General features: G+C 32.8%; 1 protein-coding gene across 3 annotated transcripts in view; it reads right to left on the bottom strand.

Annotated features, from left to right (window-relative positions):
• Ubr1 (ubiquitin protein ligase E3 component n-recognin 1) overlaps positions 1-27,467 on the bottom strand; it is a 150,993-nt gene that overhangs the window by 27,035 nt on the left and 96,491 nt on the right. For 2 of the 3 annotated variants that reach the window (XM_015480756.2, XM_048792980.1), the window contains exons 27-37: positions 26,834-26,933; positions 25,822-25,931; positions 19,803-19,889; positions 18,320-18,501; positions 14,163-14,368; positions 12,694-12,787; positions 11,658-11,807; positions 7,721-7,818; positions 5,044-5,137; positions 3,583-3,731; positions 822-877 (exon numbers count right to left, since the gene is read on the bottom strand). In XM_015480756.2, coding sequence (XP_015336242.1) covers positions 822-877; positions 3,583-3,731; positions 5,044-5,137; positions 7,721-7,818; positions 11,658-11,807; positions 12,694-12,787; positions 14,163-14,368; positions 18,320-18,501; positions 19,803-19,889; positions 25,822-25,931; positions 26,834-26,933 — 1,326 coding nt within the window. The remainder of the gene's footprint in view (positions 1-821; positions 878-3,582; positions 3,732-5,043; positions 5,138-7,720; positions 7,819-11,657; positions 11,808-12,693; positions 12,788-14,162; positions 14,369-18,319; positions 18,502-19,802; positions 19,890-25,821; positions 25,932-26,833; positions 26,934-27,467) is intronic. The other variant, XM_048792979.1, reaches the window with a different exon arrangement.

Below are 27,467 nucleotides of genomic sequence, written 5' to 3'. Positions count from 1 at the left end.
AATATATATATATATTTTTTTTTTTTTTAATTGTATCAGATTGAACCCAGGGGTATTTGGCTGGGATTATAGGCAATGTGCAAGTGCGCTTGGCTGAGTATCCATTTTATTCAGTGTCATTTTCTTAAATGTCTGGCCAATTTATTCTATTGAAGCCAGTGCAAATGTATTTCTAGAAATTATAAAATGACGGTAAGAAAACCAGTGAAATACATCTGCTTCCCTAATAGCAGGATGGGAAGCACACTGTGGACTACAAGTCTGCTATGCTGACTGTGGGGAAAGTAAGAGGAAAATGGTTAGAATGAAAATAGTTTAGGGAATCTTCAGTTGTCCATTTATCTTCACAGGGCTACTGAGCACATTGCTTTAATACTGTTTTCCAGGGTTGCCTATGTTAAAAGGCTTTGGTTGGCCTGAGGCAGAAGTAAATTGTGTAGTATCTATCCATCAAGGAATCATGGCTTAATTTTATTCCTGAATTCAGTATAATAATTTTCCTAACTCAACCAGCATATATTTAATGCAATATGATAGTGAAAAATCAGTGAGAGGGAAAAACACAGGAGATGCCAGGTTTTTGATTTGTCAATATACAGAGAAGGGGAGGAAAAGTAATCAAGTATCACCTGAAATCTCTGTGTGAAATATATTTAACCACTAAGATTGAGTAAATTCTGTAAAGTGCAAAACATAGGCCATTTCCTATGAGACTGAAGCAGCTCTTTTTTACCTCCCTACAAAATTCTGCTTTCTTTACAGAAAAAGAGATTTAAAAAAGCATTCCATGAATTACATAAACCCTGTTGAAATATACATACCTGCCTATTTTGAAGTGCTCCAAACAGAGGTTTTCCTTCATCACCCAATAGATTTTCTTAAAAAATAAGAAAAACATAAAAATAATAAATCCAGAATGCTGCTACAATTATATATTGTATTTAGTTTCTATTAAATGTTCTTGAATTTTACATGTATATGTATTTTTGAGGGGTCTTGGGGACTGAACCCAGGGGTGCTCTACCACTGGGCTACATTTCCAGCCCTATTAATTTTTTACTTTTAAACAGAGTCTCACTAAATTTCCTAGGCTAAAAAATCCTCCTGCCTTAGCTTCTGGAGTTACTGGGATTATAGGCATGCAGAATTGTAATTAAACCCACTGCCTTGCTCATGTTAGGGGAGAGCTCCACCACTGATCTATATCCCTGGGCCCTAAATTAATTATATTTTTGATCAGATGATTTGCAGTTTTCTTCTTCAATGTCTTATTGTTTGTATATGCCAAAATTTCCCCATTTTTGAGAGAACAGTAGAGAAGCAAATGTAGACAATCTATAAATTACTAGTATAAACTATAAAGTTCCTATAGAACTCTAGCAAAAAAACCAAAATACCTGGGTTTGGTTTTTCTTTTTTTTAATATTTATTTTTTAGCTTTAGGTAGACACAATATCTTTATTTTATATTTATGTGGTGCTGAGGATAGAACCCATGCATACTAGGCAAGCACTCTAGCACTGAGCCACAACTCCAGCCTGGTCCACCTTTTAATATCTTTTTTATACAAAAATTTTTAAAAGTAATTTTTATATGTAACAGGAACTCACTTTGCTTAAAAATAATGTGTAAGGCAGATGCATGTAACTTTATAATCTTTTAAGTATAATTTAAAAAGAATTAGAACAGGGACTGGTGTTGTGGCTCAGTGGTAGAGTACTTGCAATGGGTAAGGCACTGAGTTTGATCCTCGGCACCACATAAAAATAAATAAATAAAATAAAGGTATTGTGTCCATCTATAACTAAATATATATATGAATTAGAACATATTTATAGAAAAAAGAAGATAATACCAAAACTATGGAAATGATTCCTAAATCTGATGTCTACTGCTATAGGAAAGTTTTGGGTAATAAAGAGGCGTCCATGCACTTAATTCAAAATATAAAACAGCATGTTGTTATAAAAATACTTCAAAGTGTAGAAAATACAGTGAGTTCCTAAAAAATTATTATCAAAAATAAAATACACAGTAGATTTAAAGTGGCTTGAACAAAGAGTTCTTAATTGCCAGGCATGATGGTGCATGCCTTGCAATCCTAACAGCTCAGGAGGGTGAGGCAGGAGGATCATGAGTATTATGAGTTCAGAGCCAGCCTTGGCAAGGCCCTAAGTAACTCAGTGAGACCTTGTCTCTAAATAAAATATAAAAAAGGGCTGGGGATGTGTTTCAGTGGTTAAGTAAGTGCCCCTGGGTTTAATTCCCAGTACCCCCCCCAAAAAGAAGAGTTGTTATTTTCTTCTATATAGTATTATATTTTGTAATTGTAATGAGCAAATGTGCTAATTTAAAAATCTAAGTGATTTTTCACTGGTTTGCTTTTTGATGGGAAATTTCCAACATGGCAAAAAATTTGACAGAAGCCTTCCCCTTCAGACCTGGTTAGTTTCAGTTTGCTAATCTGTCTCTTCTTATCTCAGATTTCCCTTTTCTGATAAGGTTTTTAGGTAACTTTGGTTTCCCTCTCTTTTCTTTTTTTTTTTTTACTCTTTTCTTTTTTTTTTTAATTGTAAATGGACACAATATCTTTTTATTTATTTATTTTTATGTGTTGCTGAGGATTGAACCCAGTGCCTCACACCTGCAAGGCAGGCGTTCTACCACTGAGCTACAGTCCCAGCCCTTTTTTTCTTTTCTCTCAAAGTATAAAAGAAACAAAAATTACTGGGCATTTCTGAGTTGATTCTTCATTGCTAGTGTCATAAATGTGCCACTTTTTGGCTATAGTGTACTTCTTGCTATCCCTTTAAAATATATATTTTTTAATATCTTCATTTTTATTTATTTATTTTTATGTGGTGCTAAGGATGGAATCCAGGGCCTCACACATGCAATTAGCGCTCTACCACTGAGCTACTACCCCAGCCCTAAAATAATTTTAACTTGTGCTGCTTATGGTCACTATGGTAGTTAAAAAGAGATCAATGTAAAAAAAATGATCAGACCTAATGGCATCAGGCCACACTACTATACTGAAATATTAGTAATGCTTAAGCAAGGCAAACTATTCTGTGCCATCAGGAAAAGAAATAATTTTCTAGTCAATCAAAATTGTTTCACTAAAACCTCCAAACCAAAAATTTTTTTTCTTTCTTTCCTTCTTCCCTCCCTCCCCGGCTACCCTGCTCCTGTAGTATTTCTGGTACTGGGGGATCAAACCCAGGATACTCTACCACTGAGCAACATCCCCAGCCCTTTTTATTTTTTGTTTTCATATATGGTTTCAGTAAGTTGCCTAGGCTGGCCTTAAACTTAGGATCCTCCTACCTGAGCCTCTGGAGTCACTGGGCTTAGGTGTACAATACTGGGAATAGAAACTAGGGTCTTCTGCATGCCAGGCAAGTAAGTACTCTACCACTGAGCTATATCCCAGCCCTTTTATTTTGAGACAGGGTCTCACTAAGTTGGCCAGGCTGGTCTTGAACTTGTTATCCTTCTGCTTCAGCTTCCTGAGTAGCTGGGATTACAGGTGTGTGCCACCGTGCCCAGTTTCCAAGCCAGTTTTCTTACAGACTTTACCAATTGCCTGTATAGTGAAAGCACATGTGCTCCAGGTCATCATGGGGACTCGAGGATCTGTTTCATCAGGAGGCACTTTTAGTCCAATTCTATAGATTGTTGTGGCAAAGAGAATGACCATTTCCTTGATACTATTAGAATACTTGATCCTACAAATAAAACAAAACAAGTTACACAATAATTTAGTAAAAAGGGCTATTTTCCCAAGAAGGCTCGTTAGGTATTGAAGCAACAGAAACAACTCCTTTTGACTTAAGTAAACTGTTCTTTGTCCAATTACAGATTAGAACCCCTGTAGAAGATTTATTCAATAAGATGGGAAAAGCTAAATATCTCTTATACAATGATAATGACCCATATAACTTTATCATTAAAGATCCAGTAAATGATTATAGCTGGAAGAGTTCAGATCCAAAGGGAAAAACTGGGGAATAAAATTCAAAGGAAACAGATCTGACCTAATACATTTTGATGATCAGGAAAGAGACCAAGAAATACTTCCATACTCATCGATAAGAGGGGTATGTGTGGTGTGTATGTGTGTGAATGTGTGTTATGTGTATGTGTGACAAATAATACATATTTGGAGTGATAATTTTTGGTTTTATGAACTTCTACTTGTAATAAGTATTTTCAGTAGTAATGGGACAGATAATATAAACAAGGAATACAACCAGAGAAAAGTATTCTAGATAGTCATATTCATAAAATAATAATACCTGATTTGGGCATATTATATTTTTTGAAGTGTTATCACATAAATATCCATGTGAAGTAGGTAAGGAAGCACATTGCTTTTAGTTTTATTTTCTTTTTTTAAAAATATTTATTTTTTAGTTATAGTTGGATACAATTCCCTTATTTATTTATTTTTATGTGGTGCTGAGGATCGAACCCAGGGCCTCGCCTGTGCTAGGTGAGCACTCTACCGCTGAGCCCCAGCCCCAGCCCCATGAGCCACAACCCCAGCCCCTAGTTTTGTTTTCATGGAAAAAAAAAAAAAAAATGAGTACAGGGGTATGACCTGAGGCTTTTCAGGGAAAGTAAAATGTGACTTTAAGTAAAGTCTCTTAAATTCTGATCCATACAGAATTGGCATTTTTTTTCTGGTCAAAAATGGTTACCTAGAGATATTATATATCAAACCACTTAATTTTACTAATACAAATAAAACTCCAGGGAAAAAGAAAGAAAAATGGGATAAAGGAAAAATTTTACAAATAAAGAAGAAAGAGGAAAGAATCATTTCCCATTCTTATTTTCACAGCCATTTACAAAAACTTTTTTTTCTAAACAATTATTTTTTAGAAGTAGTTGGACACAATACCTTTATTTTATTTATTTATTTTTATGTAGTGCTGAGGATCGAACCCAGGGTCTCGTACATGCTAGACAAGCACTATACCACTGGGCCACAACCCCAGCCCCATTTACAAACTTTTTAACCATTTAGATACTTACGAAGACTGAACTCCAAAACTCAAGATGGAATGAAACTCAAAAGTAGAATCTCCCATTCCTTGATTAAACAAGACAGGAATTACGGGGTTTTCTCCTAATAATTTAAAAGGAAAAAGAAAAATAATGAATAACTTTAGTTCTGACAATAATTTTTTTTAAAAATTATATATGATCATTTTAGAAAACCTAGAAAATGCTAATGAACAATAAAAACCACCTATACTTTTCCCACCAGACAATAACATGACATTTGGGTGATATTCTTTTCTCCATAGAAATGTTACACATACCATTTTGTTTTGTTTTGAACAAAAGATAATATTATACAATGCAGTTCTGCATTTTGCTATTCACCTAGTAGATTATTTTTCCTTATCAGCAACTCTTCCTCTGTATTTCCATTTTTAGTAACACTGCATATGTATCCTCTTAGCAAAGCAGTATATGTTAGTGAATAATCTATCTTTTGTTTTTAGCAGTTTGGTTATGATGGTCTGAGTGGTTTTAAGTTTGTTTAAAGTACACTGAACTACTTGAATGTGTATCTTTTACCAAATGTGGGGACTTTTCAGCCATTATTTCCTCAAATATTTATTTTCTCTATACTCTTTTTTCTCTTTCTTTTTGGAACCTTAAAAAAAAAAGTTACCAGAAAAAAATGCTAGTCACTTGCTCAAAATTTTTTAATCATTCTGTGGTTTCTTCCTTTAAGTTCTTTATTTCAACAGTTTTTTTAGATTATGTTCAGTATTTTCTTCCATTAAAAATACAGAAGTCTAAAAAAATTAGTATTCTTAAAGACACTAATCACTCGTATTTTTTATTGTCCTCTAGTCATGCTGTCTGATAAATAATAAAGGGATCTTTCCACTTAAAGCCATGTTTGAGACTTCCAGTTAAATCATTTAAAGACCAAAATGACAAAAAACATGTGAAACTAAGGCTGAACTTTTGAGACCTAAATATAAGGATGTACAATCAGGATGTTCATCTACTTTTAAAATATAAATAAAAATAAACTATTCACATATATCCAAGCCATTTAAAAATAAAAAATGAGAAGAGCCTTGTATGCTGAATTTTTACTGCTGAAAAGAAGTGACAAATGGTAAGTACATGCCCTAAATTGTTTCTTAGCAAAAAAAAAAAAAGGTCTTCCATTAAGGAGTTTTTCAGCATACAGAATGTTACTCTATACTCACCAATTGTGAAAAAGGTTTTGCTATTAAGTTAATGGAGGAAGAAAGGAAACTGATAGATCACTGCCAGACTCATACATTGCCAACTATTGTCTTCCCTCTTTCTGCTTCTAAAAACCAAGTCCAAATTTTTATTCATATCCCTCTATAACCTTGCCCTGTGCTCTCCTCTTATTCCCCACTGTGTACCCTCAATTCAGGTATGCCAGGTTTTTTCTACATTTCTGAAAATGTCATATTCATACTTCCCTAAAAATGTTTTCTCCTTTCTCTACCTGATTGCTCTCTTTTATTTCTACCACACATACAAATCTGATCCAAAGTTAATTCAAATTCCATTTTCTCCATGACATTTTCTTTTACTACTTTAGGCTCTATGAATCTATTTCTTCTTTAAAGCTTTATAAGACCTATTATTTTATACTATAAAATATGGTTATTAATGCTATTTCCTCTTGTAACATTCTCTGAACTGTATAAAATACATGTTTGATGAGGCAGAGAACATAAAGCCTTTACAATGCTTTTTTATGTACAGTACAATTAAACACTTAATACTCGATAACTTAGATTACTATAGTATTAAGAAATAAAACCATAATTCCTATTTTTGATCTCTAGCTTTTGTATACATTCTTCATTTTCCCTAAATGCACATAACTAAAAGGTTGTAAACAGTTAAAGCATGGCAGAGGGGGAAATAATCAGGAAATAGTTGGACAAATACATGTGGGTATGGATGATAAAGATAAGACATAAATATTTTGAGTAAAACACCTAGAAATATTCTGAAATATTTTCTAGGTACAGTTTTCGTCAATTTTAACTCCAATGAGGGAATGAGAATTAAAAGACTTTTAAAGCTGGACATGGTGGCACTGCCTTGTAGTTCTAGCTACTCAGGAGGCAGTGGTGGAAGGATCACTTGAGCTCAGGAGTTCAAGACCAGCTTGGGCAACACAGTTAAGACATAATCTCAAAAAATGAGAAGAGAAAAATAATAACAAAAACAAAAACAAAAAATTGTACTTTGCCTTCTTCATCTTATTGATTCACAGCTGAATAAAGAAAAACACTTTTCTTTGTTAAATTTTAAAAACGCCTCTTATACTTTTTTAAGCACATTGCCTTAATAGCCAACACTTCTTTCTCAATTATAGCACAGAGAACTTGAGTAACTTGCCCAAGAACAACAGAGCCAGTAAGTGAATCTTGCTGATTAGAATAAGTCTTGGATCTAAGATTTAAATCAGTCAGTCTGACTTTAATCACTGTCTATTCTGCCAGACAGTATGAAAAACAACTGCATTAAGAAAATGATATAGACCAAATTTAGTCTTGGCCTTAGAAACCTGTCTTTCATGATATTCAGCGAATTTGTGTTTGTGAACTATATTTCACCATAATAATAACTTTTTTTAAAAAAAATCAATGATTCTGAGACAATTTTCACACAGCTAACATAAATTTAAGCAAACCTTTAGAATGTTTCATATTGTAACCTGATATTCTGGCCAGAATAGTCTGTATCCATCTTGTCAAGGTCAAAAGTTGAGCAAGAGCATCTGCATTCTCACTGAAAAAATGACATTTAAGAATTATTTGAAAAATCCACTGGTACCAAATCAATGTAAAAAGCCAAACTTGCAGAGTCTTTCCTTGAATAGAGATGGCTATATAAAAATATCAAAATTTCTCCAGATTAACTTTCTAGGTTATAGAAACATGCATTTAAATGATTTTTGGGAAGGAAGGGAATTTAAAAGTACAAAGAGTAAAACACCACCCCATACTCCCATTACTCAGAAGTAAGAAATGCTAGTAAATGAAAATATCATTCTAATTTCTCAAGTAAAAAACAAGGGGTTGTTATTGACTTTTCTGATTCCCTCACACTCTATTAGTAGTATCACAGTTTTACTTTCTTTTAAAAAAATATTTATTTTTCCAGTTACAGGTGGACACAATATCTTTATTTTATTTTCATGTGGTGCTGAGGATTGAACTCAGTGCCTCATGCATGCTAGGCGAGCACTCTACCTCTGAGCCATATCCCCAGCCCCACAGTTTTACTTTCTAACTATCTCAAAAGTTGATCACTTTCTTCTACCTTTATTACTCTAGACCACCTTAGTAGTTCCTAACCTGAACTACTTCAATAGACTTTTAAGTGTTCTTTCTACTTCCATTCCTGTTTTTTTTTCAAGTATGAATTTATCATGTAGCAGCCCAAAGGAGCTTCTAAAACTATAAATTACATAATGATTCCCTTGTTCAAAATACTCCAATGTTTTCCCATCATAAGTAAAATTTTAAATTCTGACTTCTTGCCTTAGCTCATTTATGAGTTTACAATTTTATAATCTGGCTCCTCCTTGGTAGTCCATTCCAAGATGTTGTTTTCTTCCTGTGCCTGAACATGCCAGTTACGTTCCTAACTTGGGGCCTTTGCTGTTGATATTGCCTGAGCTTAGAATTTTCTTCTTCCAGACAGCAACATTACTAGTCCTTAACTTCATTCAGATGAACTGTTATCATCTCAGAGATGAGCTCCCTGACAATACAGTAACTAGCCTTTTTATAGCCCTTTATACCCTGCTACATTAGTTTTTTCATAGAACTTCTCAGTACTCAGCTATTTGTATTTGTTTATTGCCACCCTTTCTTTCATAGAATGTAAATTTCATAAAGGTAGGGATATGATCCAGTGTGCGAAGAACCACGAGGACCAGAAACCATTTTACTAAAAAAGACTACGAAATGAGGCTGGGGTTGTGGCTCAGTGGTAGAGTGTTTGTCTAGCACTGGGTTTGATCCTCAGCACCACATAAAAATAAATAAAGATATTGTGTCCAACTACAACTAAAAAATATATTTAAAAAAAGACTACAAAAGAGGAATCTGTTTATTGAAAGGACAATCTTTTTTTTTTTTTTAAAGAATCTTGAGTTAAAATATATAGTGAACTGTGCCAAAATTGCACACTAGGGCATGAATATGACCAAAACATTTTTTGATTCTCAAAAATGAATGATATTATCACTGGTTATAACTAAATTTCTTTTAAAAAATATTAGCATATAGTGGGTGCAGAGATATATGCCTATAATCCCAGCTACTCAAGGAGGTTGAGGCAGGATTCCAAGTTTGATGGCAGCCTAGGTAACTTGGCAATACCCTGTCTTAAAATAAAGAGTTGGGGAAGTAGCTCAGTGGTAGAGCTCTTGCCTACCAGGTTAAAGACCCTGGGTTCAAGCCTCAGTACCAATCAATAAATCAATCATTCAAAAACTCAGGAGCCAGGCACAGTGGCACATGCCTGTAATCCTAGCAGCTCAGAAGGTTGAGGCAGGAAGATTGCAAGTTCAAAGCCAGCCTCAGTATCTCAGAGAGACTCCCATCTCAAAATATAAAAAGGGCTGGGGATGTAGCTCAGCCATTAAGTGCCTCTGGGTTCAATCCCGGGCACAAAAATAAATAAACAAATAAACGAATGAATTAATAAATAAATATTCAAAGGGTTAGGGGAGATGTAGCTCAGAGGTAGAGTGCTTGTCTAGCATGTGTGAAGTCCTGAGTTCAATCCTCAGTACCACAAGAAACAAAAAACCTTAGCATATTAGCTTTATTTTTTTGATGAATTCATATTAGATTTTGATTAGATAATGGTTATCAGATAATGAAATTTAAAAAAAATTATTACTTTTGATAAAGTTCCTCATACACTTTTAACTTTATTATTTTTATTATACTCATACTGGTGTTCTAAAAAAACAGAAAGGCAAATAGATGCATCTAATAAAAATGTTATGTACAATTATACACGTCAGATTCTGAGTTAACAAAATTATTATTGACAGTAAGCGTTTCAGGGTTCTAAGAGACCTGGTTGTAAAAATCAGTTTTTCTGACTTTTGAAAGGACTGCCCTGAAGCATCCTATTCTTAAAGACATCAAGGAAAGTTGCTGAGTCTTCCTTTAGAGAATTATTTACATGCTTCATAATCCTTATTAAAGGGAACAATAGTGTATTTTTTTTTTAAGGCTTGTGCAGACTAATAAGATGTTGAAACTCACTTTATTTTTATTTTTGTCTTCCAAGTGTATAACTCTGGGAGAAGTAAAAAATACTCATAATCTCTAATTCTTTATATCTTTAAATGGAAATAACAGTATCTATTTTCAGTACACTACTGTAAGAATTAAACAACATAAGGTAGCAAGCGCTTGGAAGAGTGCCTAGAATACATTAATTACTGAATAAATGAAATAGGGTTTTTTTGATGCAACCTTCTTCCTATATTTCTTTTATTAATTTTTATTGATTGATTGATTGTAGTTGTAGATGGGCAGAATGCTTTATTTTATTTGTATATTTTTATGTGGTGCTGAGGATCAAACCCAGTGCCTCAGGCATGCTAGGCAAGCGCTCTTCCATTGAGCTACAGCCCCAGCCCGCTTCTTCCTATATTTCTATCTCCCAACAAATTGGAAGAAGATGAAGATGACAGTTTGTAAACCAGGTTTTCCAAAGACACGGAATAGTAGATATACAGCAACTATTACTTGACTCTGCCTGCCATACATATCACTTCTTAACATTTTTTGCTATGGAAACATGTTAAAGGTGGTTTTGTTGTTGTTGGCTGGTGTTCTGTAGTACTGGGGATCAAACACAGGCCCTCAGACTTAGGAAAAGCACTTTACCATTGAGCTACATCCCGAGCCCAAAGGTGATTTTTTAAAACAACAAACCATTTCCTTTAGCAGAACTTGGGTTTATCATTACGAAATCACTGAAAAGAACCCAACAAGTATAAATAGTACTGTTATTATTAAATGAAAAGTGAGAATATAAAAATAGTTAAGAAACCCAGTTGTCATTAAAAAATGAATATTTGTTGTAATCCCATTTACAGATTATCAGAATACAGAAATTTTGAAGTCCTAAAGGCTCACCTATTATCGAAACATATACAATGAGTGTTTTTATCATTAGCTTTTCTCCCAGATGTCTAAAACCATAGCATTTGAATTAAAAAAAAAATAGAATTAGAAAAATAATACAAAGACCTTTAGAGCTATAGAAGTTCAGATAGCAAGTAATGAAAGTAATGAATTTTTTCACATCTTTTCTCCTGTGAGTGTTAAGGCAGAGAACAGAGTTCTACTGTAATGTTGATTGGAAGATATATGCACAACATACTGACTTAAGTAAATGAATATTCTAGTTATCTTAAAGACCAAAAAATGGAGCTTTTAATTTTATTTTAAAATATGATTTAAGTTATGAAATAAAACACACTCATTTCTTTAAAGAGTAAAAAAGAAACTAATAATCTAACAAAACAAGCATAAATTAAAAGATTAAATATAGGTTTTAAAAAATTAACCAAAACATATATTAAAATATACCTGTTTATTTTCTGAGGTTGTAAAGGAATAATGGGAATCACAGTATTGCACAGAGATTTGCAAAGAGGGCAAAGATATTCTCCACTCTCCAAGTCAAAAAGGTCAACATGAATGCGCTGCTGAGAGCTCAGCTGTACAGCTTCAAAATACCTGCAAAATTCCAAAGACACGTGCACTTTTAGAACTTGCTTTAATCCAAGTACAAAGATCTGAAAAATTTTCTCCAGTAAACATCTTTAGAACTTATGTACACTGCTTCTCAGCTTTTTAACTAAGATCAAGTGTAAAACTTATATACAAAAAATATACATTAAATTATGAAATAAATAGGATTCCCACTTTTTTGGGGGCAAATTGGAAAATTTATCATGGCAGATAAAAATTTATAATAAAATTAATTTACTGAATCATAACTTGTCTCCTATCAACAGCAATGTTGACATATGTGTTTCCAGGGACCAACTACATTAGTGAGGGCTATCATAGAAAAATTTTATATTTTAATTAAATGCCAAGTGGGTAAACTATTAAACAAAAGATTTCTCAGGAATTGCATTTCTAAATTTTTATCTTTTTTTGACATAAAACTAGACTTCCTGTCCTGTCTCAAGGTACTTTCACTGTTTTTGAGATTTTTTAAAATGAGGATTACTATTATTTTTATGTGAATACTGATGAACAATGTGACTATTGATTAGTTTGTGGAAAGCAAACAGAGGGAGTAAGGAACACTTTAATTTTTTTTTTTTTTTAAAGCAGCGCTGGGCATTGAACCCAGGGCTTTCAGCATGCTGAACACGTGTTCTACCTGAATTATATCTAGTCCCTGAAAATCTTAAATTGAGAGCTTTATAAAATATTTTCCACGGCTTATATAACAATTAGTATCATGCAAACAGAATTAGTAATTAAAACTGTTTGAATTATTCCAATAAGAAAAAAAGGAAGAAGACATGAGAAAACATGCCTTTTGTGGCCTGTAGTGAACTTCACTGTTCCTAGTCTCTTTCAAGAACATGTCAGAGGAACAACTTACTTCTGCCAGCATACTGCATGCATTACATGGCCACAGCTTCCTGTGTAAGTTCCATAGGCCAAGTCAGGATCCATGAAAAGTGGGTCTAGGGTTTCTGGTTCAGAAACACAAAAGGAAGAGTTATGAATTCATCTCTTCCAAGATTATAACAAAGGAATGGGGGTTGGGGAAGAAAGAGAGGTCATCAGGTCTAAAATTCTAATCCACAAACTTTCACTTCTTAGAAATATCCAAGTATCACAATATTATGAAAGGAGGATATATATTATTAATAGTAAAACAAAGAGGTAAATATAAAACAAGACTATCAGGTATGATTCTAAAATCAGTGCAGATTAATAAAAACTCAACCTTTTGTTTACATTTTAATTTTGAACATTAGGTTTAAGCTTCATTAGCTTAGTCACTGCAATGATATTCTGATTTAAGATCAATTTTCCTTTGCAATTTTAAAGACTAATTTGAATGGATGATGATTTTAAGGGATATTGAGGGGTATTATAATCTAGTAGAAAAAAGCACAGACTTTGGGCAAGTTACTTACTTCTCTGTGCCTCAGTTCCCTCATCTGCAAAATGGGACCAATACTGGTAACTAACTCACAGGGTTGTTGTGAGGATTAAGTAAGTACATACACATAAAGCACTTAATTAGAACCTGACACACATTAAATATTCAATTAATATTAGCTTTTATCATCATTATTATGTCAAGGGTATTTAAAAAATAAAGCACCTAGCTCCTGATGTGATATAAGAAATGTAACACATTACCTAATTATTATTCTTAACCAGGTACATGCTTAACATTAATCAAATCATGAGGCAACAATAAGATAAATTCACAATCCAAAATACTACACAATTGGCCTACATTCCTCAAACAATTAGCATGAACAAAACAAAACAAAGCAAGAGATTATTCTAGATTAAAACAGACTACAAAAAACTTGACCAAAGTAACACATGAAACATGTTTGGATCCTGAGTGGGGAAAAACAAAATCCACCTACTGAAGAGATTCTAAGAAAAGTTGAAGAAATACGTATTTTATATTAGATGATATATTCCTGAATTATTATTAACTTTCTTTAGTATGATAATGGTATGATAGATATATAGTAGAGTGTCTTTAGTTTTAGAAAATACATGCAGAAAAGCTTAGGGATGACATGTTAAAATGCCTACAACCTATTTTTAAATGTTCAGCAAGAAGAAAAATAAAATAAAAGCCAGAGATAGAATGAACAATGTGGTCAAGTGCTAATAAAAATTAAAATAAAAAAATAAAGAAAAGCAGCCAACATGGCATGTAAAAACCTAGAGTATTTTACATGTGGATAAATTGTAATATAACCAAATAAAACTAAATACAACCTCACTCCCAAACTTCATTCAAAGAGTATTTTTTTCTAATTGCATAGGTATGAAAAGCAATGCTCAAAAAGATATTTATTAAATAATACATACCACCTGGGAGTTCTATGGGTTTTCCCCTGTGCTGTGTTAAGGCGGTGGATTTCTGGACACAGGCCGATAATACCATGGCATTATTTTCTATTTTCACCTCTTGTTCTTCTTGGCAGAGGATGCATGTCAGCACCTCCTTTTCAGTAACAGTTGGACCCCGTTTAGGACCCAAAGCAATTCTAGAGTAGTCACTGACTGCTGGGGTGCTACCAAAAGAAATGACCAGAAATGAGGACACATGTTTTGGTCACTTGTCTTTATACTTTGGTGGATTTTAAGTAAATGTAGGTAAAAGCTTTAAGAATAAAAACAAAAATGATATTTAGGAATATTATCTTCAAAGCTTCCCCCTAATATTTCTGGCTTTAATTAATTGATTTTCTTATTAGAAATTACAGTTTGTGATGCTAAGTGCAAAAAAAGCAGATCATGAAATAGCATATATATTTAATTTATTATACCAACAAATTGGGTTATTTCTTTTTTTAATACAAAAGTAATGCATACTTATTGATAAATTTTGGAACATCTAGACAAAAAGCTTATAATTAAGAAGAAAAAGATGTAGGAAATCTTCCTATATACTCCTACAACCTAGCAATAACCACTAGTAACCCTGCATATTTTTTTTTGCTTTCAGAAACATTTATAAAATACATTTGATATAAATAAGATTATATTACATATACAGATTTACTTATATCTTGTTTTATTCATTTACACATTTTTTTGTCATTTTCTCATGTGATTAAAATTTCTTCAGAAACATTTTTAAATGGCTACATAGTATTCTTATACTATTTGTGACACAGTAGTTTTTTTAATTCCCTCTCATTAGGCATTTAGGCTTCTATTTCTATTTTGGTAGGTGTTAAAACTAAAAAATCTTACATCTTAATGATGTAGCTATACTTGGGATTTACTCTTAATGGGCTAGCAAATCTTAGGATCTACTAATGTGTGCAATAATCATACATAAATAAGAGAAAACATTTATAATCACTGATTATGATACTAAGCACTATTTCAAATACTATAATTATGTTTACTCAATCCGTACAACAATTCTGTGAGGTAGGTATTACAATTACCTTCATTTTTCAGAGGAAAAAGCTAAGGCCTAGAGACAGTGAAGAGAAAGACCCTGTAATTCATCACCAGTAAATAGCAGGACCAGTATTTAACCTGTGAGGCCATGTTCTGAACTATACTGCAATATTATCTGTTCAAAAAGCTCTATGAAATATAGTGTATCATTTGGCAAACTAGAAATAAATGTTCACCTACATAAATGAGCTTACACCATATGCAATATTATGCAGTTTGTAAAACGTAGTTCTCAATAGGTGTGGTACCACCTTCTAGGAAGCATTCGGTAATAAATACATAGTGGAGATTTGCTTTTTGGTTGTCATAGGCTAGTAAGCACAGTATGCTAAGTATCCTGTAATCTGTGGAACAGTCTTGCATGAAAAAAAATGGCTGCCCAAATGCCTCAACTGAGAAACACTAAGCTCACTGTGTATGAAAGAACACATACATATCTTCAAAACAATGAAGTGAAAATGGAATATTGCAAGATGTGCATATAATATAATTTATGCAACTAAAACAAAAGGCTGAATGACAATATAGAATTCCTATGGTTATACATATTTTTATGTAATAACAGTAAAAATTCTGACAAAAATATATAAAATTTATAAGCAGACGAATCTCTAAGGAAGAACAGAAATGTATCCAGGATTTGAGCTGGTACTCAAATGGAACTTCAGCTTTATCTCTAATATTTTTAAAAGGAAAATGTATTAATGCAACTATGTAATTAAAGTTGTGACTTTTGAATAGGAAAAGACTACAGATACAAAAAACTAAAGCTCTAAAAGATCAATAATTCTGTCTTCATGTAGACTTCTTTATGGCTAAATTTCATAATTAATGTTAAAGAAATAGGAACAAAACATGTGAAATATAATTTTAAAGAACTATAAATCAAAGACAAGAGCAAAGAATTCAAAGGATAACAATAGGCAATTTACAGAAGATAAAACATAAAAGGTGAATAATCATATGAGATTATATTAGCTCAACCTAATACTACTACTAAGGAAACTTTAGTCAACATATGTTTTTTGTTTTGTTTTGTTTTGGTGGTGCTGAGGATCAAAACCAGAACCTTGCATATGCTAAGGAAGCATTCTACATCTGAGCTACATTTCTAGCCCATAAATTTTAAATTTTGATAATACCAGATATTTTCAAGTACTGATAATAAGTATTGGTAAGAATGAAGTAAACAGGCATGCTCATACACTGTTAGATGAATAAACTGGGAGAGTCAGTTTGAAGGGAATGTGGTCATATCTATTGACCCATATCTTTCTCTTTTTGAATTTTACCATAGAGAATTATTTGCACAAATGCACAAGGAGACACATACAAAAAATTTCTGACCAATTATAATGAGGGATAAGGGAAGCGACTAAATGTCCAAAATCTGATAAAATATTGTACATCTGTGCCATGGCAGACTATGCAGCAGTCATGAAGAATGATATAGAATTCACACTATAGATCTATATGTACTAATGTGAAAAGATTTATAAGATACTGAGAAAGCATAGAATAAAATGAATGCTAAAATAAAAACAAATCACTAAAAAATGTAAAAAAAAAACATTAAAAACACAAGACTCTCATTCATTATTTTTTTCTTTAATCAGGAAGAGTCAAATAGGAACAATGAAGCTAAGTCTTGATTATGCAGATATTAATCTCCTAGTACACAAACTCTAGTCCTGTTCTCATCTACTCTCCAAAAGAAGGTAAGAATCATTACATCTGACAATTCGTTATTTATGTAAATATTTACAAATGCATTAGGAAGAGGTAACCTATAACCATTGTTGTTTGTAGAAAAAGATCAGGATCACAGAGGATAGTATGAGGGAATTTTATCCATTATTTGAATTGTTTCATTTTTTTGTTTTAAATATTTATTTTTTAGTTATAGTTGGGCACAGTACCTTTATTTATTTTATTTATTTTTTATGTGGTGCTGAGGATCAAACCCAGGACCTTGCATGTGTTAGCCAAGTGCTCTACCGCTAAGCCACAACCCCAGCCCATTTTGAATTGTTTTCAATGAGAAAACATTAATAAATTACATATTCAATTAAGCAGGCAATAAAAATAAATAATTAAAGCCATTAACTCTGAGTATAACTTTGCTTACTTCTCACTTCTTCTAAAGAGTATGCTGTTGATACATAATATTTAGAAAGTTCAAAATTTTGTTTGTTTAGTTCTTCTTTTCTTCTGGTTTTATGTATTTATTTACCTATTTTAAAATTTTTTAGTTGTAGTTGGACACAATACCTTTATTTTATTTACTTTTATGTGGTGTTGAGGATCAAACCCAGGGCCTTGCATGTGCTAGGCGCTTGCTCTACCACTAAGCCACAACCCCAGCCCTACTTGTGGTTTTATTACATTACAGTTGGCCAAGGAAAGCTTACCTTCATATCTCATTTTTATTTATTTAATTTAGTTAAGGTGCCATTATTGAACTTGGGGCTTCATATGTTCTAGACAAAAGCTCTACCACTGACCTCTATGTCACCAGCTCCCTTTTAATTTTTAACTTTAAAATAGCCATTATTCATTATGGTCTTCATTAGCATTCTCAGCTTCCTGAGAATGTGACCTATTACACAGAATACAATGTGTCTACTGCCACTGAAAACACACAATTTCCTAAAAGTACCCATAACATGTGTTGTTTTAAAAACAGTGAAGGTTTGTTTTTAAAAATGGGCAAAAAGGGGTATTTTCAATATTTAAAATTTCTTGGAATACTTTTTCAAAGTACTATGATTTTTCCTTCTCCCTCTTCTCACTATGTATCATATAACATCCCACAAGGCATGGCTCAAAAGATTATCCAATTTCCCTCAATATGTAATCAATATATAAATGTGTATCTAAGAATGCCCATGCTTGTATGGTAACAGGATAACAGGGGTTGATTTCTATTTTTACTGTTCCCACTTTTGTCTTTTCCATTATTATAAAATATGTTTTGGAAAATCATGATTTAAAGTGAGTATTTAATTTTATCTCCAAAAGTTGTTAACTTTTATTTTGCTTTGTTTTACCTTTCTTCCTCCATAATGGAGTCTTCTTTCCCAGGCATTTCTGATGTATTGTCATACATGAGTTTGTGAGTTTCAATGAAGTTCTTCTGTAAGGCAGACATCTGAGCCATGATCTTCTGGCGATGCAGCCTAGCAGCTTCAGCTTTTCTTTTTCGTTCTGCTTTCTCTTTATCGTGAGTAATCTGAATATTAAGAAATCACAACAGCAGTTAAGATCTACTATTAAAAATTTACATACAGGCTGAACATCCGTTATATAAAATGGTTGGGACCAAAAATGTTCCAGATTTAAGATATTTTGAATTTTGGGATACTGCAAAGACTTCATCAATTAAGCATTCCTAATCTGAATTCTGAAATGCTCCAAAGTTTTGGATTTCAGATTTTTTAATTTGAAACGCTCAATATGTACACTGTTCATTGGCAAAATTTCTTTCTTTCTTTTTTTAAAATATCTTTATTTTACTTTTATGTGGTGCTGAGGATTGACCCCAGAGCCTCACACATGGTAGGCGAGCGCTCTACCTCTGAGTCACAACCCCTGCCGGGTAGAAAAATTTCTTAAGAGTAAGATTCTGAAAAACTTAGTAACTAAAAGGTCTACTTTAAATTTAATGTTTCAAAATTAACATCATTATTTCAACTTTTCTTCTGTTATTACTTCATTTATTCAATAATTTAATGTAAAAGGCCAAGGCCAAGAACCTTAATTATTCAATAAACTGTGTTTGATGTTCAACACAGGCACATTAATAGATGAAATAAAATTTTAAAACCATTTGTCAAACAATCAATGAAATTTAAACAATTTAAACCAATTTAATGTCTAACACTTCTAAATGCATTGTTATGACTGAAAACTTTAACAGTATTACTGAGATGTATTTGGTACCTTTTGATTTTCTATTTTAACTTAAATCCAGTGCGCTTTTCTTTTAGGAAGGACAGTTAATAACCACAAATAAAGATACTCTTATAATTTAATTTTATTGAGCACTACCTTATATTCCTCCAATGAATGTATATTGGTGATTAAATCATGAGATGCCACTGACTGTGATGTATATCCTACTTTTAAACATTAAAAAAAATTTTTTTTTTATTGGGGATTGAACCACTAAGCTTTTGTTTTTATTTTGAGACAGGGTCTCAATAAGTTGCTAAGCCTAACTTGTGATCCTCCAACCTCAGCCTTCCAAATCACTAGAATTACAAACATGTGCCTGGCTAAAATATTTTTTAAATTAATAAAATATGGCATTTCTTGTAGAATTCCATTGTACATCAAGTTTCTCTGCTTTTGTAAAATAAATAAATTATACTGAATAAATATCTGTCAAGTACAGAATAAATAAAAGTTGGACAGATCTTACATACACACATACATACATACATACATACAATAAACAGGTTCCTCCTAACAAAAAGAAGTAACTTCTTGTTCAAAGACAGAACAATGTCACTATTGTTACAGTGTTGTTACCTCATCATTCTTAATAGATTCCAATCCTGAAGTAGTTGCTATAATTAAACAAGATTTTTCTCTTAATCGCTTCACTGTGTCAAACATCTGTAAGAAAACCAACGAAAAATTACAAGATTTGGTTAAACTGACCAGAAGGATTAAAAAAAAAATTTCTAATCTTATTTAGTTATCATGTTTCTAAATGTCTTGAATTTAAGCTATTTAGATTTATGGGGGGGAAAATGACCCTAAAAATCACTTGGCCAATGAGCAATCAGCTGAGTAAGTCACTTGTAATAAACCAGCTGATTCAGTCTGTACCTGTGACCAAGCTTCTGTTGGCTTTAATAAAATTTGCCAGGAAAAAATTTTTTAATTTAAAACTTTTTTTTTTTTTTTTTTTTAATATGGGCTATGTTGCCCAGACTAGGCCCAAATTTATATGCTCAAGAGATCATCCTGCCTTAGCCTCAGGAATAACTATGGCAACAAATGGTATACACCACAACCAGGCTTAATATAACATTTTCATTCTTTTTTGTCTTTTTGGCCATATTAGGGATTTGGTGCATGCTCAGCAAGTACTTTACCACTAAACTATATATATTCTCAGCTCTTTTTAAAATTTTCAGACAGCATCTCACTATGTTGCCCAGGTTGGCTTTGAACTTGCAATCCTCCTGCCTCAACCTCTCAAGCAGCTGGGAGCAAATGCATGCCACCATTCCTTGCTAAAATAATATTTTTAATGCAAAGATAAATAAAGGCAAAGATATGAAATGAAAAGTCAAATACCCATTCTTGACCACAATCCTTATCGCTGAAAGCAATTACTAAAATAAAGATAATTATTTGTTTCTTGGGAAAAAAATCACTAGAATACAGTATGTCTGGGGGTGGAGTATACCTTAGTAATAGATCTGTGTGCTTAGCATGCCTGAGGGCCTAGCTTCAATCCCTAGCAGCAGCAGCAGCAAGAACAACAACAAGAACAGTAACAAAATGAATTGAATAGGTCCTTTATACCTATTGGTCCCATATCCATGGATTCAACCAATCATAGATCAAACATATTTGGAGAAAAAAAAAAAAAAACCTGCATCTGTACTGAACATGTTCAGACTTTTTTCATGTCCTTATTCCCTAAACAATTTAACCATTTACATAGTTACATGGCATTAGGAGATATAAGTAATCTAAAGATGATTTAAAGTATATGGAAGGGTGTGTATAGGTTATATGCTAATACTTATGCATTTTTTAAAAATATTTATTTTTTAGGTGTAGATGAACACAACACAATGCCTTTATTTTTTTTTTAATGTGGTGCTGAGGATCGAACCCGGGTCCCGCCCGTGCTAGGCAAGCACTCTACCGCTGAGCCACAATCCCAGCCCAATACTTATGCATTTTAAAAAATATTTTTAATTGTAGATGGACACAATACCTTTATTATTTTATTTATTTATTTTTATGTGGTGCTGAGGATCAAACTCTGTGCCTTATAAGTGCTAGGCAAGTGCTCTACCACTGAGCTACAACCCTAGCCCCATACTTATGCATTTTATTTTTTTATTGATTTTATTATTATTTTTTTAAATACACGACAGCAGTGGAATGCATTGCAATTCTTATTACACATATAGAGCACAATTTTTCAGCACTTGGCATCCAGAGGTTGGGTAGAATGGAAGGAAGGGGTTACTGAGGGACAACTGTACACAAGAGTCATACATCACTTTACAGGGATATGTTCTGAGAAATGTGTTGAGTGATTTCATTATTATGTGAATATCACAGAGTACACTTATACAAAGTAAGAAAGCCATGATGTAACTAGGCAATAAAATTTTATGGGATAACTATCTTTATGTAGTCTGTTGTTGACTGTATGTTGGCATATGACTATATATCTTTATATCTATAATACTCACAAAAGAGATCCTACTATATATACTATTTCATACTCCCATTTTGTACTTGATCATTTATCTTTGGAGACATTTCCACAACAGTATATACAGATATATGTACATGCATCTATCTATCTACTGATCGATCAATACTAGGAATTGAATCCAGGGGTACTTAATCACTGAACCACATCCCCAACCCTTTTTTATATTTTATTTAGAGACAGGGTCTCACTGAGTTGCTTAGAGCCTCACTAATTTGCCAAGGCTTTGAACTCATGATCCTCCTGCCACAGCCTCCCAGACTACTGGGATTATAGGTGGTGTGCCACCGCACAGGACTATCTCACTATTTTTAACAAACGTCTATGTTTTGGCAATAGGATGATATATCCATAAAACAATTTTATACCTTGAAGAAGACTTAGTCTCATGTGGAAAAACTTCCCACAAGGAACACTCACAATACAGATTCATAATAAACACCTGGGTAAGATATCTGATTTTTTTTTTCTAAAAGCAGATTTTTGCATATTTTGGTAATGAACTCTGATATTCTAATAGAAAATAAATTTGGGGGAATAGATATCTAATTTATAACTCTATGTCTACTACATATGAATTGGACTAAATAACAGTTCAATCTACTTTCTAAATAAAGGTGGGATCATTATCAACTTCTTTTGTTTTCTGTTTTGATTTTATTTAAAAAATAATTATACTGGTAAATTTAACACAAATACTAAATATTTGTGCAATCTAGTTCAAGAGAAATCTTAGTAAGGTCATTATCTTCTAGTTACATATCTTATTTTATCAGCTTCTTTTAAAGATTATGTCTAATTAAGTAGAAAAATAGTTTTGTAGGGTTGGGGTAATGTTTCTCAGCAGTAGAGCACTTGCCTATCATGTGTGAAGCCTTCAACCCCAGCACAATTAGAGGGGGAAAAAATAGAAAAAAGTACATATCAGCACAATGATTTCCAATTGATAAGAATTTAGGAAATTATTTCCTTCTCTGTATATTCTAATTATCAAAATAACACTAGCTATAAACATCAGAATGAATACAGTAAACAAAGAAGCTCCATAATCCGGGATTAGAGGAGAATGTCCTATTAAATGTTATTAAAGTAACATTTCTGGTCTCTCTTCACACCCTTTATTCTCTTCTCCCCAACAAGTTCAAGCACCAAATCTAGGAGTCATGTTTTATTCCTTAATTCCCCTCATTCCTTCAATCAAATCTATTAGTGAATATTACAGATTACCTTCAAAGTATACTTTCATCAGGCCTGCTCTGCAGCATCTGCATCTTTGTTCAGATAATGTTCACTTCACCAATATTAATGCAATAGTCTCTTAGTAGTTTCCCTGCTTTTATGCTCATACCCTGTAAGCTTTGTATTACACAACAACCAGTCATCTTATACAAATATAGATCAGATTTATAATTTAAAATTATTAGATTGTGCTCTCTTTTCACCACTTTTATTCAACATTGTTCTTGAAACTCTAGCCAGAACAATTAGAAAACGAAATTAAAGTGATACAAACAGGTAAAGAACTCAAACTTTATCACTATTTACCAATGACATGATTATATATTTAGAAGATCCAAAAAATCCACCAGAAAACTTCTAGAACTAATAAATGAATTCAGCAAAGTAGCAGAATATAAATTCAACACCCATAAATCAAACACGTTCCTATATATCAGTAATGAATCCACTGAAAGAGAAATTAGGAAAACTACTCCATTCACAATAGCTTCAAAAACAAAAACAAAACCTTAGGAATCAATCTAATAAAAGAGGTGAAAGACCTCTACAATGAAAACAACAGAGCACTAAAGAAAGACAAAAGGTCTTAGAAGATGGAAAGATCTCATGCTCCTGGATAGGCAGAATTAATATTGTCAAAATGGTCATAATACCAAAAGCGTTACACAGATTTATTGCAATTCTTATTAAAATCCCAACAACATTCTTCATAGAAATAGAAAAAGCAATCAAGAAATTCATTTGGAAAAATAAGACACCCAGAATGGCCAAAGCAATCCTTAGCAAGAAAAATGAAGCAGAAAGCATCACGATACCAGACCTTAAACTATACTACAGAACTATAGTGACAAAAACAGCATAGTATTGGAATCAAAACAGACACACAGACCAATGGTATAGAACTGAAGACACAGAGACAAACCCACACAAATGCAGTTATCTCATACTAGACAAAGGTGCCAAAAACATTCACTGGAGAAAAGATAGCCTACTCAACAAATGGTGCTGGGAAAAACAGAAAACCACATGTAACTAAATGAAATCAAACCTCTATCTCATCCTGCATGAAACTTAACTCAAAGTGGATCAAAGGCTTAGGCGCTACGACAGAGACCCTGTGCCTACTAAAAGAAAAAGTAGGCCCAGATCTTCACCGTGTTGGCCTAGGATCTGACTTCTTTCACAAGACTCTTCAACCTCAAAAAATAAAATCAAGAATCAATACATAGGATGGATTCAAACTAAAAAGCTTCTTCTCAGCAAAAGAAACGAACTGAACAGACATTTCATAGAAGAAATACAATCGATCAACAATGTATGAAAAATGTTCAACATCTCTAGCAATTAAAGAAATTCAGATCAAAACTACTCTCAGATTTCATCTCACTCCAGTCAGAATGGCAATCATCAAGAATATAGGCAATCATAAATGTTGGTGAGGATGTGGAAGAAAAGGTATACTCATACATTGCTGATGGGACTGCAAACTGGTGCTACCTCTATGGAAACCAGTATGGAGATTCCTCAGAAAACTTGGAATGGAACCACCATTTGACCCAGCCATCCCACTCCTTGGTTTATACCCAAAGGACTTAAAATCAGCATACTATAGTGACACGGCCACGTCAATGTTTATAGCAGCTCAATTCACAATAGCGGAACTATAAAATCAACGTAGGTGCCCTTCAATATATGAATGGATAAAGAAAATGTGGTATATATATTTGATGGACTATTACTCAGCTTTAAAGAAGAATGAAATTATGGCCTTTACCAGCAAAAGGATGGAGTTGGAGAATATCATGCGAAGTGAAATAAGCCAACCCCCCAAAACCAAAGGCCGAATGTTCTCTCTGATATGCAATTGCTAATTCACAATAGAGGGGTGGGGCGCTAGGGAAGTCTAGAGTTACTTTAGATTAGGTAGAGGGGAATGAAGGGAGGGGAGGGAAAGTGGGGATAGGAAGGATAATAGAATGAAACAGACGTTATTACCTTATGTACATGTATGACTGCATGACTGATGTGATTCTACAACATGTATAATCAGAAAAATGAGAAATTATACCCCATAAATGTATGATATTTCAAAGTGCATAAATACATTCTACTGTCATGTATAACTAATTAAAACAAAAAAAATTTTTTAAATCACTTAATTGTTTCCTACTGTCCTCAAAAGTACAAATATTCCTCTTTAATTTGACCCATAAGGTCTATATGATCTGGTACATGGTTGCTCCTTTGACTTTATTCCTACTTTTCCCTTCCCTTCCTTCTTATTTTAGTTAACGATGGGCAACATATGACAGTGGTCCTACAAGATTATAACAAGGCTAAAAACCTATTGCATACGGACATGTAAAAGTATAGCACACACAATTAGGTGTAGCAAATACTACTTGATAATGATAAGAAATGATATGGTTCATGTATTTACCATACAACACTTTCAAAAAATTGATTGATTTGTGGTGCTTAAGATTCAACCAAGGAGGCCTCATGTATGCTAAGTATGTGTTCTACCACTGATCTACAGCCCCAGCTCCTATATTATGCTTTTTATTATTATTTTGGAGTGTTCTCTAGTTTACTATAAACAATATACCATGTTACACTGGCAGCAGTCTCATATTTTGTGTTTTTTCAATTTCTTGATTGCACAGGAGGCCACATTAAAGGACTGACTTGGTTACTATTTAACTTTGTGTAAATAAATGCCAAGATGTTCAAATAAGAATGAAATCACTTAATGATGCATTTAACAGAATGTATCCTCATTGGTAAGTGACACATGACTGTATAAAACCAATATCTGATCAGTTTACATTTGTAGTTTACCTGGAGTATCCATGTTATCATGTCCTTTTGGCCTTCTAACTGGGGAATTCCTTTGAGTTTTTCTAAAAGCATTTGTATATTCTGAGCATTCATGGCTGAACTTCCCAATCCTTTTTTAAAACACAAAATTACACATAAAAAACATCTTTATAATTATGTAAAAATTACAATTCTTAATTAATGTTATACTGATAACCAGGGTCTGCTAATCATTCCCTTAATTCTCCAGTGGAAGATTATGCAATTACATAAAAGTACTGAGTTAGCATTATATGAAATGATAAGTACAAAATTTAAAAATAATGTATGTGTGCTTATTTCAAGTCTCTTTCCTATGTATTCCACTAGTACTGCTAAGCAAAAGCTACCCTTAGGACTGTCTCTCACATTTCCTTGGCTAACTGTTTAAGCAAAAGTGTTTCGGAAAGAAAATATATATGTGGGAGGTTTATGATGTCTTCAATGATTCAAAAAATACAATGTGTAAACAGAAAATGAGATCCTTTTCTTGCAACTATTGGTTTTACAACAATGTCCCTGGAATGTCTTTGAGAAATGTATCTTAATCAGGTAGCATTTAATAAAAATCTAATCTAAACCTAACTGAAAACAGTACAAAATGAATATACTATCAATAAAACTTCTGCAATCATTTACAATTCAGAAATATTAATATCTTCCACATATGGACAATATGAATATTATGGTTGATGCATCAATATTTGGAAATATTGAGACAAAGAATCAAAGTAAGAAACCACTAATACTCTCTTATCCCCTCTCCCCCAAAGCAGCAGAAGGGGGAAATAATACAGTAAGAGACTACAGTAGGGATTAAAAAATATATTATTATACTGAAAAATATTAATTAAAAACTAAAGAGTCTACAGAGAGACAATTTTAAGATTTCTACATTTTAAGGTCTAACAGATTAAAAATACTTAATATCTAAACTTTCAATTACAAATTGGCAATTAGATGGATATGTATTGAAAATGATACTCAAACATACTTGAAGCCTTATGGTAAAAGTCAAATGTTACTTCTTCTTCAGGGGCTTTTTGAAGCTGCTGCTTCTCTTCTAGTAAACCCAGTGCCAGAATGTGAAATGCCTGAAGGAAGAAAATGAGAAATCTTTAAAATTGTGCTTCTTCAGGTAATTATATTTTTATTGGAGGTATTAAGAATAAGCAACCTGACAGGTAAAAAAAAAAAAATGGGCAAAATTTATAAACAAGCAGTTCAATGGAAAGAAATGATGAAAAATGTCAATCCTCACTTGAAATTAAAGAAATATGAGTTGAAGCAAGATATTCTCACTTTTTAGCTACTTAAGAACAGCAAAAGGGGTTGGGATTGTGGCTCAGAGGTAGAGTGCTCGCCTAGCACATGCGGGGACCCTGGATTGGATCCTCAGCACCACATAAAAATAAATGAACAGAATTAAAGGTATTGTGTCCAACTACAACTAAAAAAATAAATATTTAAAAAAAAAAGAAAGAAAGAAAAAGAAAAAAGAGGCAAAAAGCCAGGACATGCCTCTAATCCCAGCAACTCAGAAGGCTGAGGAAGGAGGATTGTGAGTTCAAGGTCAGCCCAAGAAAGGGAGGCCCTGTGTCTAAATAAAATATAAAAAAGGACTAGAG

The sequence above is a fragment of the Marmota marmota genome, unplaced genomic scaffold (assembly GCF_001458135.2).
Source record: "Marmota marmota marmota unplaced genomic scaffold, marMar, whole genome shotgun sequence".
In the NCBI taxonomy this organism is placed as follows: Eukaryota; Metazoa; Chordata; class Mammalia; order Rodentia; family Sciuridae; genus Marmota; species Marmota marmota.
The sequence above is the reverse complement of the archived record's forward strand: the minus strand, read 5'-3'. Positions and strand labels throughout refer to the sequence as shown.